This window comes from Calliphora vicina, chromosome 1 (assembly GCF_958450345.1).
Source record: "Calliphora vicina chromosome 1, idCalVici1.1, whole genome shotgun sequence".
NCBI classification, from domain to species: domain Eukaryota; kingdom Metazoa; phylum Arthropoda; class Insecta; order Diptera; family Calliphoridae; genus Calliphora; species Calliphora vicina.
In genome coordinates, this window is record NC_088780.1 from 100647734 (window position 1) to 100661939 (window position 14206).

At 29.9% G+C, this 14206-nt stretch overlaps 3 protein-coding genes across 3 annotated transcripts; all 3 read left to right on the forward strand.

The window, feature by feature from the left end:
* Positions 1-1665: 1665 nt before the first annotated feature.
* Positions 1666-3061, forward strand: LOC135951894 (uncharacterized). The gene is made up of 4 exons (XM_065501644.1): positions 1666-1725; positions 1792-2256; positions 2320-2632; positions 2769-3061. Exons 1-4 carry the CDS (start codon positions 1666-1668, stop codon positions 3059-3061), a joined length of 1131 nt encoding a protein of 376 aa, XP_065357716.1.
* A 3631-nt stretch (positions 3062-6692) lies between these two features.
* On the forward strand, positions 6693-7723 carry LOC135951904 (uncharacterized). Its single transcript, XM_065501654.1, has 3 exons — positions 6693-6793; positions 6866-7312; positions 7385-7723. Exons 1-3 carry the CDS (start codon positions 6737-6739, stop codon positions 7721-7723), a joined length of 843 nt encoding a protein of 280 aa, XP_065357726.1. The 5' UTR covers positions 6693-6736.
* A 4316-nt stretch (positions 7724-12039) lies between these two features.
* Positions 12040-13070, forward strand: LOC135951915 (uncharacterized). Its single transcript, XM_065501666.1, has 3 exons — positions 12040-12131; positions 12198-12665; positions 12729-13070. Exons 1-3 carry the CDS (start codon positions 12072-12074, stop codon positions 13068-13070), a joined length of 870 nt encoding a protein of 289 aa, XP_065357738.1. The 5' UTR covers positions 12040-12071.
* Positions 13071-14206: the final 1136 nt, after the last annotated feature.

Consider the following 14206-nt stretch of genomic DNA (forward strand, 5'->3'; position numbering starts at 1 on the left):
AATCATAACATTTGAACCAAATGAGATAATCAAAAAATTTAAAAGCACTATGATATATAATTTGGTTAGCCTATGAAATGAGTGTTTGAAAATGGTTCTACGCCTTTCAGGTGCCTACTTATGGGTTAGCAAAGTTGAAATTTGTGGAAAAATCCATTTTATGGGAAGTAAAATAAAGCTTTTATGATTTAAAATTATTCCAGAAAAGATTAAAAACTAATTATTTTGGTGGGTTTTTCACGGTTAATGTCATTTTTGAAAACATGTCTTTTTTAAAAATTTTACCTCTAGCAAAAAATGGGGCAAGGACGGGAAGCTGGAGATTTTTGCATTTGGTAAAGGAATAATCAAAGAACTTATTTTGAAAATATGGCAAATATAGAAAATTATATTTTTTTTTTATTTTCCATCAAAGTTGAGAAAGATTTAAAAAATGGATAGTTGGTAAATATTAATTTACCTGGACAAATACAAAGCAAACAGTACAAGTTTTCCTTATTCTTTACTTAATAAATAGATCTATCAATAGAATCAAAACGAGACGTTCCGTTATATAGTTTTCGATATATTGTATCTGAAAGCGGACCAAATTACCTATAAATGGTCTGTTGTTTTGAAAACTGAAAATCACCCAACTTTAAAAGGCTATATCTTCTGAACCAAAAATCTGATTGTAATAAGAGTAGCATATTTGAAGTCATTGGAAATCGTTATTTATTGTAAAATAGGTTTATTAAATATTTTTTAGGGGCACATGAAATTTTTGATTTTTGCAACCTCACTTGTTCTACGGGAGCCACTGTGTGACGTTCAAATAACGCTTCACTTTTGAAAATTCATTGATTTTTAAAGAAACTAATGATTTCGTATGTAAAAAATTAATAAAAAAAATTGTTTGTATCTCGAAAACCTGATTTGATAGAGAAAAACCAGTTACAGATTCGAATTCCACCCACTAAATTACCTTAGAAAAGATATTTGGTTGCTCCAGTCCAAATCCTTGTTGGCTAGTGTTATTATACATTTTATTCCCAATTAAATTTATTTCCAAACAACTTAGGAGAAACTAGCAATGGTTACAGAAAATGACTACGAAATATATTATGAATAATTTTGTTTTTTTTTTTTAAAAACATCAATTTAATTCCACATTTATTTGGACAATTGTTAAAAAATTACCATTGAAAGCCAGAACTCTTAGTCATTTTAAATAAATTATTTGATCAATTAACAGCAAAGCACTTAATAGTTTCCTTTAATAAGTATTTTAATCTATAAATTAACAAATAAATAAACAAATTCGTAAAATTTAGTTTTTTTTTAACAATAACCCTAATTAATAATAGATTAATTAATCACAATACACACTTTGCAATTTATCAAATACGAAAACAAACGTGAATTATATAGTTGAATTTTGGACAAACATATCGACTGATAAGTCAAAGAAAACCACCAAAAACTAGAACACAATTTTCACTGGGACTGCTAATATAATCTAAGACTTTTTCATACTGATATCAATGATAAGTAATCTAACAAATTATATTTTGTTTAATATTTTTAAATATAAAACGGCAACGAACTACTGTGAAGGTAGTTAGTTTAGTTGTTTAACGACTCTCAGAAAGAAATAATCAATATTAGAAAATTTTAAACGTAAAAATGTACAAGTTAAATTCTGTAATATTGTTAATAGCAGTGGCGGCTGTGGCAAATGGACAGGTAAATATTATGGGAATACTAGACAACAATAAGATTTTTATTAAATTGTTTACTTTCCCCTTAAAGCTTCAACAAGTTGACAACAACAATTCAACATTTCACACCGATGACTTTATTAATATGAACAGACAACAACATGCTAAAGTTATCCAGGATTATGATACAAAAATGGATTTATTTGAAAAAACGTTTAACGCCAGTCTTAATACCATCAGCATACAATTGGACATGTTGGTCGATAGTCTTGTTCAAAACGAAAATAAATTAAAATCCTTAGAAGTTCTAAGTGATTTGAGTAAAAAATGTGTCAACAAATATCGTTCTTCAATACCCACTATCAGCGATACTAAAAAAAAAATCAACAGTTGCATTAAGTCAGTCAACAGCATTGCTTATATGTTGAATAATCCTCTGGTCACCAGAAATTACTTGGATAGCTATTACAAGAATAATTTTGAATCATCGATTACTAGTTGCAAAAAAACCTACAGCACATTACCTAAGAATTATACCATGTGTGTTACAAAAGTGGTAAGTTAAAGTTTAAAAAATTAAAAGGAATTTTATTTCAACAACAAATTCTGTTCATTTTAGGCATCCGAAACTGAAGATTATACTATTAAGAATCAACAGACATTCGGCTATCAAATGGCTGCAGCCCAGTGTTCCTTCGATGCCAATATAAAAAAAGCTTTAGATTGCAGTTATACCACTGAAACTAATACAATCTCTGCCATTGCTGAGGCCAATACTATGATTGATAGGTGCTTACAGGGTCAAGATGTTTGCCAACCATGTAATGGTGCAAATACTTGTTCAGAAGTTTTTTACATGTATCGTTCTGAAATAAACCATAATAGTAAAGTAATGAATAATCCATTTTATAGACGTTATAATGCAACGGATTGTTTAATGTTGAATATTATAAAAAATTAGAAAAATTGTTATTGAATTTTAATAAACGTATGTATGTATGTTTTTGAAGCTATGTATATTAATAAATTTTGAAGCTATAAATTGTGTACATATTTGAACTTTGACAGTTGATAGCGGCCATTATGTGAAAGCTACATCTGTCGAATTGGCTGTCAGTTTGTTTTGCAAAATTACCGCGGACGGATATAGCATTCAACGATATGTGCAAATTATAAAATTGTTTTATCAAAATGATTGTTCATTCCGGGCACTTCGCTCATTTTACGGTAGCCCCAATCGTATTATTAGTAGCGTTGTAGTGGATAAATTGGAGTCCACTGCTCCAGTAAATAATGAAGATTTATTGGAGAAAGACGTTGGCCAGGTCATCACCGTAATCGGGGAAGCTGTCGATCGATGATTACACTGCGTTACACGATTTTACTGTTAGCTGGAATGAATAGGTAATGAGTCATAGATTAAATGTTCCAAACGAATTTGGTATCCATCACGTCTAGTTTTCGAGGTACATGTCAATTATTATTTTACTCTTTAGGGTTAAAAGAAACAGTTACTGTTTTCGATATATTGCACTTTTTTATTATTTTGTTTTGTTTAGTAATCATTCCTTTTCGATAACGTGGACATATTTGTTCACATTTAATTGAAAATCCAATATGAATACTGAACTAAGTGGTCGTCGCAACTGCTTAAATGCACAAAAAGCATGGCCAGAAATGTCAGCGTTTGTTTACGGAAAATCGAATACGAAATATATACTATTCATAGAACCTAAATATGTCATTTTACCATCACTCCACATAAAACTTGGTTTGATGAACAATTTTGTTCATTCTATTTATATTTAAGCAGTTTTTTTTTAAGTGATGTTAAGTTAAGTGATGATAAACTCAATGAAGACCCACATTTTGATAAAAAGCTTACTAATAAGAAACTTGTAGCCTAGTTATCTCTGAAAGCAGGGTTTTTAGAGAACAACAGAGCCGAAAATGTAGAACAGCTAGTTGACGACATGTTTAAAGATTATGAAAAGTTGGGTTTCAGAATGTCATTGAAAATATACTTCCTTCATTCTCATTTGTATTTTTTCCATCTAATCTGTGTCTCCTCTCACCGTGCTCATATTTACATCATGGTTCCACCATGTAAAGAAGCTTGAAAAATCATTTAAAGGCCATTGGAACACAACTATGATATGTGATTACTGTTGGCATTAAAAACGAGAAGATCAATCAAAGCTCAATAGAAAAAGTTAAAGTTTCACGATATTTTGTGTTCAAATTATATAAGACGATTTTTTTGAGTTTTTTTAATTAAATGATAAATTTAAACTTGATTAATGTAAAAAAAATCTGGTTGATTTTATTAGATTTCTTTAAAATATGTGTTGTCATTTTAATTTTAACTAGGAAATTCGTCCACTTTTATGGAAAAAAATTTTGAAAAACATGTTTATATTGTGCATATCTAGAGAAAAGTACCCTTTAAACCACATATGTTTCATCAATATTAGTGGATAATAACGTACTTAAAAGTCTGGCCTATTTATATATAAGAAAGATTGATATGAACTGTTGAAATTGATTGATGTGAAATAAACATTTTTTGTCATGCCATCGGACAAATTCAGCCAGATTTATGTTGCAGAGACATGAAAAATTGGACATTTCTGATCAGTAAATAACAGAGAATTTACGATGTTATATCTATATATATATAAAAATGAAATTGTCCATGTATGTAATGTCATCACGTGAGAACGGCTGGAGCGATTTGGCTGATTTTTTAGGAGATGGTTTGTAAAGAAAAAAAAATTCAAAAATTCCGGGTAAAACTCGGAAAATTTTTTTTGTGAGTCCAGTCAACTGTAATTGAGAAACTTGAAGAACTAACATTAGTAAATTCTACCGGGCGAAGCCGGGGCGATCAACTAGTTTTATATATAATGGCATCCATTGGCCTTTGAAATGAAATCTCACACACATTGTTTTATTTAAAGTGAAATATAGAATGCGCTTAATGAAAGACCCTTTACATATTGAGGGGCTTAAAGCACAAGGGGTTCAAGTGACTAATGTTTAATAAAGAGAAAAAAATGTTAAAGTTAATTTACAATAAAAAATGTTAGATGGTATTTGGAACATTACTTTTTAATTAATAGAGATTCTGAGATATATTTTAATCTAACACAATAAAAATTTATCATCTTTTATATATAGAAATACCCAAAAATTACCTTTGAAGTATGAAGTATGAAAAATCTAAATAGACTAAATTTTACTAAATAACATTTTATTAAGAAACTCTTTGTAGTCGTCATTTTGTAGTCGTCATAATCAGGCTTCATGACGTCATCAGGCTCACTTCATCCTCTCTTTGACTTTCGATTCTTTCCGGAATTTCTTCTATTCTATAGTGAGGAAGTGCAAAGAATATTCTGTAGGTTGTTAAATTTCTAGAACTTTATTGGTTTGACTCTGTTTTTTGAAGCAAGTTGGGATAATAACAGTAAATGAATTTTAATATGTACTTAGAGCACAAAGGGTTTAAGTACTCATGTACCCCTTGTGCTCGAAGCGAAACTGGTATTTTAATGACAAGTGCTAGATTTGGTCGCAATATCTCGCTAACGGATGATAATCCCACATTCAACTCTTGTGCTATGAACTTCTCTGAACTTCATCTACTAAATCCACATGTTAACTCAATTTTAGAAAAAGAGGCACAAGAACCCTTGTTCTTTAAGCCCCTCATATGTATTTTTGTTTTCATTCTAATATTTGTTCTATTACTTTTTGGACTGAATAGCTCTCTAATACATAGCTCTCTAATCGATTAGAAATTTGTTCGAATACCATATTATTCTTGAGTATACTTGTTATTACATATTAATATTGATCATACGCACACATGGTTCATGCAAAAATACAACTGTAACTGAGAATTAAGCAAGAAAGTAGAATCGGAAGAAAGTGAATTCGACAATATTTAATAGCTCCTCAGAAAAACTGTTCGTCAAATATTACAATTTTTGATGAATCGTAGATTTTTAAATTTTTGTTCTAGTTTCTCATCAAAACTAGATATAACATTGTCCTTGAACAAATGACATCTTAAAATGTATGTCTTTCATTTTCCAATGATCCATTTCACGATTAAGACATAACTAAAATTCAAATGAAATCATGGGGGTTCTAGAAATAATTGAAATTTAGAAATATAAAATATAATTACTAAAATTTTGACATCAATTTTGTTCATTTAATTTCTAGGATATATTGGTGATATCGCAAGGATGTTGAAAATTAACTTTTAATTTATATGAAAAAATTTAAAATTCGCTGTTGGCAAATAACTCGAAGTTTTACAATATTTTTCATATGTTTTTCGTATTAAAAAAAATTATACAAATGTTCAAATATCAGCCATATAAGACTCATGTTCGGAATATATTTTATAAAAAAATCTCTTCGAAACTATTAGTAGCGAAGAACTGTTAGGATTGATCGATTACACAGATCAACAAATAAAGTAAAACATGTTGTTGCCGCGATACCGTTAGTAGTTTTGTATTAGCTGTGCGTTTCCTGGTTTGGTATTGAACTATATATTTTGTAACTGTTTACTTAACAAATGTCAAAACAAACTTGACACAATTAGTAAAATAGATCCTTTAAACAGATTGCTTTACATTTCTTCTGCTTATGTTTTGTAGTTGCGCGGATTTGAAAAAACAACATTACAAAGTTAAAGAAACTATCAATAAATCATTTGATATTCATTATAATGTTGTTTATAAATAAAAAAAATACTTCTCAATTTTTTTTTTTTTTTTTGATAACGACAATGTGTTTAAGTCCAAATTTAAATGTTTTACTGATAAGACAAGGTAAACAAATTTCAATCGCAAAAAATTAAATCCAAGATAAAGATGATAGAAAAACCCCACAAAATAAACCAATACAAACAATTTGTTTAATAATTTTTGTGTATAAAGTGAACAAACTATTATTAATTTGTTTTAGTATTTAAAAAACCACTGCAAAGAACAAACAAACAGTATTAGCGATTTGAAATGATGTACAAATTAGTGGCCCTCTTATCTCTGATTGTAGCTGTGGCGAGTGGTCAGGTAAATTAAAAAAGCCCTAAAGTGTAAAGAACTTTTTAATATCAAATTAAACGTGAAAATATTTGTTTAAAGGTCCAACAGCAGAACAATAGCAATAATATCGATGGATTCATAGATCAGAATAGGCAACAGTATGCCCAAAACATACGAGACTATGATAAACAAATGGAATCACTTAAGAAAAACTATACCGCTAGTCTGCAGGTCATCCCCAAACGTCTTAATATGTTAGTCAATAGCATAGAACAGACAGAAAAACGTTTAAATGTCCTGGAAGTTTTAAGTGATTCAAGTAAAAATTGTATCAACAAATATCGTTCAAAACTACCCAATGTGATTCTTACCAAACAAACAATTAATATGTGTTTTGTTACTGCCAGCAGCCAAACTGATGGTTTGGTAATAGAAGCCTTTCAAACCAGAACCAGCCTGGACAGCTACTACAAATATAACTTTGAGGGTAATATAGAAAGTTGTAAGGTACAACCGGGCGATTACAACACATGTGTTTTAAATGCGGTAAGTTTAGAGACGCAAATATCTATGATAAATTATATTTTAATAGTTATGTTACCATTTTAAAATTTTCAGATATCCAGCGCAAATGCCTATACAGTCTCCAATCGTAAGGTGTTTGATGCACAAATGAAAACTGCCCAAATTAACGCTAACCGAAATATTCAAACGGCTTTACAGTGCAATTATTCGACACAAAATCAAACTACCTCCTCCCTAGCTGAGGCCAATACTTTGATCAATAGATGCTTGCAGGGTCAAGATGAGTGCAAACCATGTAATCAAGGTTTATCATGTCCAAATATTACCTATTTGCAACGTTACGAAGTCGATTATAACAATCCTTTAATGAAAAATGTGTTCTATGAACGTTACGATCTGACTAAGTGTTTACTGCTGAAAATTGTTAATTAGTTAATATGTATTATTAACAAAAAAAGTTTTTTTTAATAAAAAGTCAATAAAAAAATTAGTTATTCAAAATTCACAGGTTATTAAAAATGTATGTGTTTTAATTGTAAATTATGGGCTTTTGTTTTTGAACGATTGGCCACGTCTTCAAGACATCCTCGTCTACGACCAGTGTTGCCAGTTTAGCCTTTTTGAGGCTAAATTTAGCCTTTTTATTTACTCTTTAGCCTCGAAATTTTGGTTTTAGCTTCGTGGCTTTTTTCTAGCCTTTTTTTAATTTCAAAATAGCCTTTTATGAAATTAAAAAAGGCTAAAACCAAAATATTGAGACTAAAGAGTAAATAAAAAGGCTAAATTAATATTTGTGAACCATTTTCATTTTAATTCATTAGTTTTTCATTTAGTTTTTCAACATACTCAAGAATTGTGCAGTATTAAAAGAACAAATAACAATTGCCAATATCAAGTGAAATAGAGTATTTTATATCTGAAAGCTAAAATGTCTAGCAAATTTTTTTTCAAGACAAAATTTTTATTACACCTTATATTCATCGTTATATAATGGACAAGAGCCCTACAAACTCTAGAATGCTTGTGATACTCGATGGCTGTCAATAGCCGTTAAACGTATTGTGGATCTATGTTTCGAGTTAAAACCCATTTTGGTTTGATTTCGTCCAACCAGCAATGCTACAAAGCCAAACATTTAAGTGATTAATATACTGATTATAATTTGGCCTACCATGTTTTTGAAACCAGTATTGCACAAAGTATAAAAAAGAAATAAATCATTTGTAAGCAATTCAGCGGATCCAACAAAGCTGTATTCTGATTTAAATTTTTTTCTAAATAGTTTGTGTTTTGAAATTGTTATACAATGCAAGGAATTTGATCCATTATCGTCCCCAATTGAAAATTGTTAAATGTTTTCGCCACATTTTTCATACAATTTTGAAGAATGAGATATAAATTAATAATACGGCAAATTAAACTAATTGAGCAATTGCGACAAAGATTATCATATGAAAACTCTTCGCAAAATCGATTATTTATCCGTAGATATACACTTAAAATACACTTAATATATGATAGTGAAATTACGAATATTAAGGCTCAGGGGCATTTTAAACTACAAATGGACAAATATAGAACCAAGATATCTATTTTCTGACATGGTTAAACTGGTATTTAACTTTTTAGTACTTCCTTTAAGTAAAGCAGAGGTTGACCGACTTTTCAGTACAACGAAAATTGTAAAGTTAAAAAATGTTTAATGTGTTATTGAATATTAGATTATCATCAAAAAAATTACATAAATATTATTTATTGTATTTTATTTATATTTATGCAAATTCTAGTTCTGATATTTATAATTATATTTATTATTAACAGTGTACCGTTTTAATTTTATTTGCTTTTATTAATTTTATGAATATATTTTGTAATTTTTTATTTAAAAATAGTTTTAGCTTTTTTTTGGCTTTTTTTAAAGCGGTTTAGCTTTTTCTGGCCTTTTTTTGAAGTCAATTTAGCTTCATTTTTTGCCAGCTCCTGGCAACACTGTCTACGACATATGAGGGACAGCCAGAACAAATCGTCAACGACTTTTTCAAACATATGTCGCGAAAATCGTAGACGAATAAAACAGAGTTAATGTCGCTCAGTTTGTTGTTTATATAATAACAATGAAAAGTTCGGCTATAAGTTTAGAGAAGACCACATTCAAGACAATATCGCTCTACTTTTCGTCAACATTCAAGACCTTGTCGCTGATCCTGTCATCAATTGTGTTTGATATAAGATATATCTTACATAAATCGTCAAAGACGAAGTCGCCTAGACGATTTTTCCAACTGTGGAACGATGTTTTTATAGCTTTAACAAGGTGGCGATATATCAACAAAAAGGCAATGATATATGAACACAATAACACTGGAACATTAAATATGATTAGATATAAGCTAGATATTAATTTAGATATTTGTTTGAAGTCGTGTCTAAATTTTATTAATGATGTATTTGAAATTCAAGCAATTTCAATAATATTCACCAATATTTTATAATATGGTTCCATTGTGAGGTTTCTTTTCTATCTATCATCGGTGATATACTCTACTTAACTAAATCCAAGATTCATAATTAGCTATAAAACGACTTGCAACCGAACCGAACACATCAATATTTCCTCACTGATCCAAGACCGATGTCATTACTTTTGATAATTATTGAAATTATTGGAATTATTTGTGGATTACTTTTTATTCTATTGTATTCGCAAGTAATCTTGATTACTTTTAGATTATTTGTAATCGTATTCAATTAGTAATCTGAAATTGCTGCTACGTACGAAGTGTGCTGATCATGCACAGCCTTTTATGTGAAAGTTGTGGTGGTTCCTCCGATACCATACCAGAACTAAGTGGCGTGAAATCATGCTATTTTGTTCCTTGAATGATAAAGACATCATTTCTTCGTGAAGATGATGTTCCGAGGATAAATGTAGGTAGACCGTAATGGTTCTGAACGATGCGATGCTGACCACTCTCGAGTATAATAATTCACTGCAAATTATCTAGAAAAACTATTCTCTGGTTTTTTGCTCATGTCTAAGATATTTACGGACAGATTTTGCTGATCTTCAATACTCAAATTTTCATGAATATTTCTAATATTTTGCTACTATTGTGGGTCAATAGGATTGTTGCTACCTCAGAATACAGATCGCCTTATCGACTGCCTTCGTTATATCGAAATTAAATAAATGAAACATGATTAAAGTGAACAGTGAGAATTGGGGCAAAATAGATGTTCAATTACACTATCCAACAAATTGAGATGTTTTGATTGATTCAAAACGATGACCCTATAATTCTGAAAGGGCATGTTGAGTAGAATAAACTTATGGCGTTTTCTTTTCTGGCATAAATGATGCCTTTATTCTACCTTTTACCCTTTTCTGTGTTCTTTTCTAAAAAAAATGTAGTTTGGTAAGGGTATAACGTGTTTTTTTCAAATAATGTTGCCCTAAAACCCCGAAGATATGCTACATGTTTCACCCTCAATTTTATCAAAGGGTTAGAAATGCAGAACTTTTTTAAACAGCAAAATGTATAGTTTTATAACATTTAGAAGGTACATAAAAGAAAATTGCATAAATGGTAATGGTTTTTGTTCTATTGTGATATTTAAAAATGTAAAATATTATGAGATTACCCATAATCTTTAATAAATGATATAAAATATGTTGGCAACATTTTGTGTCAGAAAAGAAAACGCCATTATAGTCCAGCGTGTGTGAGTTTTTCTACAAAGTTTTAATTCTTTTAAAAGAAGAGAGCATTATACTAAATGAAGAAAATGTTGTAAGTTAATGTCTGAGAGAATTCTTATTGTCAATGTTATATTCTGGAATTTTATGGGGATAATTTTTGTGGAAGATCATAACCCTATCTTTAGGTGTCAATTTTAAACTTTTTTCGATAAAATGAAAAAACTCCTTTCTAAAAGGACATTTAAAGATTGAAATGTTCTACGAAAATTTAGTATAATGCTCCCTTCGATTAAAGAATTAAAACTTTGACCCGCTGTAAAAAAAAACTCACACAAGCTGGACTAAAAGTTTATTCAAAGAAAAAAGAAAATTTTTAAATATTTTTGGATACAAGTGTGGTGGACCCAATTAGTGTTGAGTACTATTTGTCTTTCCCGCTACTCTATATTTGAAATAGTGCTAAAATGATTAATTAAGTTTTTTTCAAGCCATTCCTACTCATACTCCATCTTATTCCTATTAATATTTTCTTGCAAAAACTTTCCTAAAATTATATCATTGATAGGTTCATTTAAAAAACCACCAATTTAATTGCACATAATTATTGACGATTAGTCATTTTAAATAAATTATTTAATCAATTAACAGCAAAATACTTAATAGTTTCCTGTAATAAGTGTTTTAATCTATGCTATAAATAAACAATTTCTGAAAATTTTGTTTTTTTTAACAATAACACTAATTAATAATAGATTAATTAATCAAAATACACACTTTGCAATTTCTCAAATACGAAAACAAACGTGAATTATTTAATTGAACTCTTGTCAAACATATCGACTGATAAGTCAAAGAAAACCACCAAAAACTAGAACACAATTTTCACTGCGACTGCTAATATAATCTAAGACTTTTTCAAACTGATATCAATGATAAGTAATCTATCGAAATATATGTTGTTTAATATTTCTGAATATAAGACGATAACGAACTACTGCCAAGGCAGTTAATTTAGTTGTATGACGACTTTCAGAAAGAATAAACAATATTAGGAAATTCGGAACGATCAACACCATACAAATGTACATGTTGAATTCGGTAATATTGCTAATAGCAGTGGCGGCTGTGGCAAATGGACAGGTAAATATTATGGCAATACTAGCCAAAACTAAGATCTATATTAAATTGTTTACTTTCCCCTTAAAGCTTCAACAAGTTGCCAACAACAATTCTACACTTCACATCGATGACTATATCAATATGAACAGACAACAACATGCTAAAGTTATCCAGGATTATGATACAGAAATGGATTTAGTTAAACAAACTTATACCGCCAGTCTTGATACCATGAATATACAATTGAACATGTTGGTCGATAGTCTTGTTCAAAACGAAAATAAATTAAAATCCTTAGAAGTTCTAAGTGATTTAAGTAAAAAATGTGTCAACAAATATCGTTCTTCAATACCCACTGTCAGCTCTACTAAAACAAAAATCAACAGTTGCATTAGAACAGCAAGCGTCAAACTTAATAGCTTGTTGTCTAGTCCTCTGTACACCAGAAATAACTTGGAGAGCTATTACAAGAATAATTTTGAATCATCGATTACTAGTTGCAAAAGAACCTACATCGCATTACCTAAGAATTATACCATGTGTGTTATAAAAGTGGTAAGTTAAAGTTTAAAAAAAGCTAAGGAATTTTATTTGATTAGGAAATTCTGTTAATTTTAGGCATCCGACACTGACACTTATACCATCAGCAATCAAAAGACATTCGCCAATCAAATGGATGCAGCCCAGTGTTCCTTCGATGACAATATACAAAAAGCTTTAGATTGCAGTTATGCCACTGAAACTAATACAATCTCTGCCATTGCTGAGGCCAATACTTTGATTGATACGTGTTTACAGGGTCAAGATGTTTGCCAACCATGTAATGGTGCAAATACTTGTTCAGAAGTTTTTTACATGAATCGTTCTGAAATAAACCATAGCAGTAAAGTAATGGATAATCCATTTTATAGACGTTATAATGCTACAGATTGTTTAATGTTGAACATTTTAAAAAATTAAAAAACTTGTTATTGATTTTGAGTTTATATTAATACATTATACATGTTAATAAATACATATAAATTGTCTTCTAATAAGGACTTTCAAAGCAAATCTGCCGAATTGGCTGTTGTTTATTCAGTTTGTTTTGCCAAATTACCATGGACAGATATAGCGTTCTTCAACATGCGCAAATGATAAAATTGTTTTATCAAAATGATTGTTCTGTTCAGGCAACGTTTCGTGAGCTTCGGCCATTTTACGGTCGCCATATTCGTCCTAACGAGAGGACAAGTCTCGGTGTGGTGAATAAGTTGGAGTCCACAGGTTCAGTAAATATTAAATTGAAAAAACGACGATGAATTAAAAGATCTGCAGTATCTGAGAATAGCCGTTGGCCGTGGTGAGAGTGTGCTTGTGAATATGAACTCGGTTTTTGACAGACAACAAGTTTGTCCAGGTAAATCGATATTTACCAACTATCTATTTTTTCAATATTTCTCAACTTTGAAGGAAAATTAAAGAAAAAACTATCAATTTCTATATATGCTATATTTTTAAAATAAGTTCTTTGATTATTCCTTTACCTAATGAACCAATTTCCAGCTGCCCGTTCTTGCCCCATTTTTGCTAGAGGTAAAATTTTGAAAAAAGACATGCTTCCAAACGATATTTACCATCTGAACATTTTTACAATATTTTTTCAACTGGCCACCGAGATTCACATTTTTTGTCATGCCATCCGTCAAACTCAGCCTGATTTATGAAAAATTGTAAATTTCTGATGCGCTCCACCCAGTTAATAACGGACATTTGACGATGTTATATTTCATACATAATGAAATAAAAAAAACAATGTCGATGAAATATCAAACATACTTAGTTTTATTTAAATTTAAAGATAGAATGCTCTTAATTACTGAGATCGGAAATCTGTAGGAAATTTAACAGAATACCATATTATTCTTGAGTATACTTGTTATTATTGATAAATATTACTTATACGCTGACGTGGTTCATGCGAAAAATCCGAATGTAACTTAGAAATAATTAACAAAGTACAATCGGACTTTCCTGACCACATGCTACGCTACACTGAAATGAGAAAACACTAGTAACTCAATAAACTAATTGCTAGTTTTATTGTAATACCGAAT

Bases quoted from the DNA above. Each gene is read 5' to 3' on its own strand.
- LOC135951915 (XM_065501666.1), top strand. From the start codon at position 12,072: ATGTACATGTTGAATTCGGTAATATTGCTAATAGCAGTGGCGGCTGTG. The intron at 12,132-12,197 runs GTAAATATTATG...TTCCCCTTAAAG, and splicing joins CGGCTGTGGCAAATGGACAG to CTTCAACAAGTTGCCAACAA. The intron at 12,666-12,728 runs GTAAGTTAAAGT...TGTTAATTTTAG, and splicing joins CCATGTGTGTTATAAAAGTG to GCATCCGACACTGACACTTA.
- LOC135951894 (XM_065501644.1), top strand. From the start codon at position 1,666: ATGTACAAGTTAAATTCTGTAATATTGTTAATAGCAGTGGCGGCTGTG. The intron at 2,257-2,319 runs GTAAGTTAAAGT...TGTTCATTTTAG, and splicing joins CCATGTGTGTTACAAAAGTG to GCATCCGAAACTGAAGATTA. The intron at 2,633-2,768 runs GTTTAATGTTGA...GAACTTTGACAG, and splicing joins ACGTTATAATGCAACGGATT to TTGATAGCGGCCATTATGTG.
- LOC135951904 (XM_065501654.1), top strand. From the start codon at position 6,737: ATGATGTACAAATTAGTGGCCCTCTTATCTCTGATTGTAGCTGTGGCG. The intron at 6,794-6,865 runs GTAAATTAAAAA...ATTTGTTTAAAG, and splicing joins TAGCTGTGGCGAGTGGTCAG to GTCCAACAGCAGAACAATAG. The intron at 7,313-7,384 runs GTAAGTTTAGAG...TAAAATTTTCAG, and splicing joins ACACATGTGTTTTAAATGCG to ATATCCAGCGCAAATGCCTA.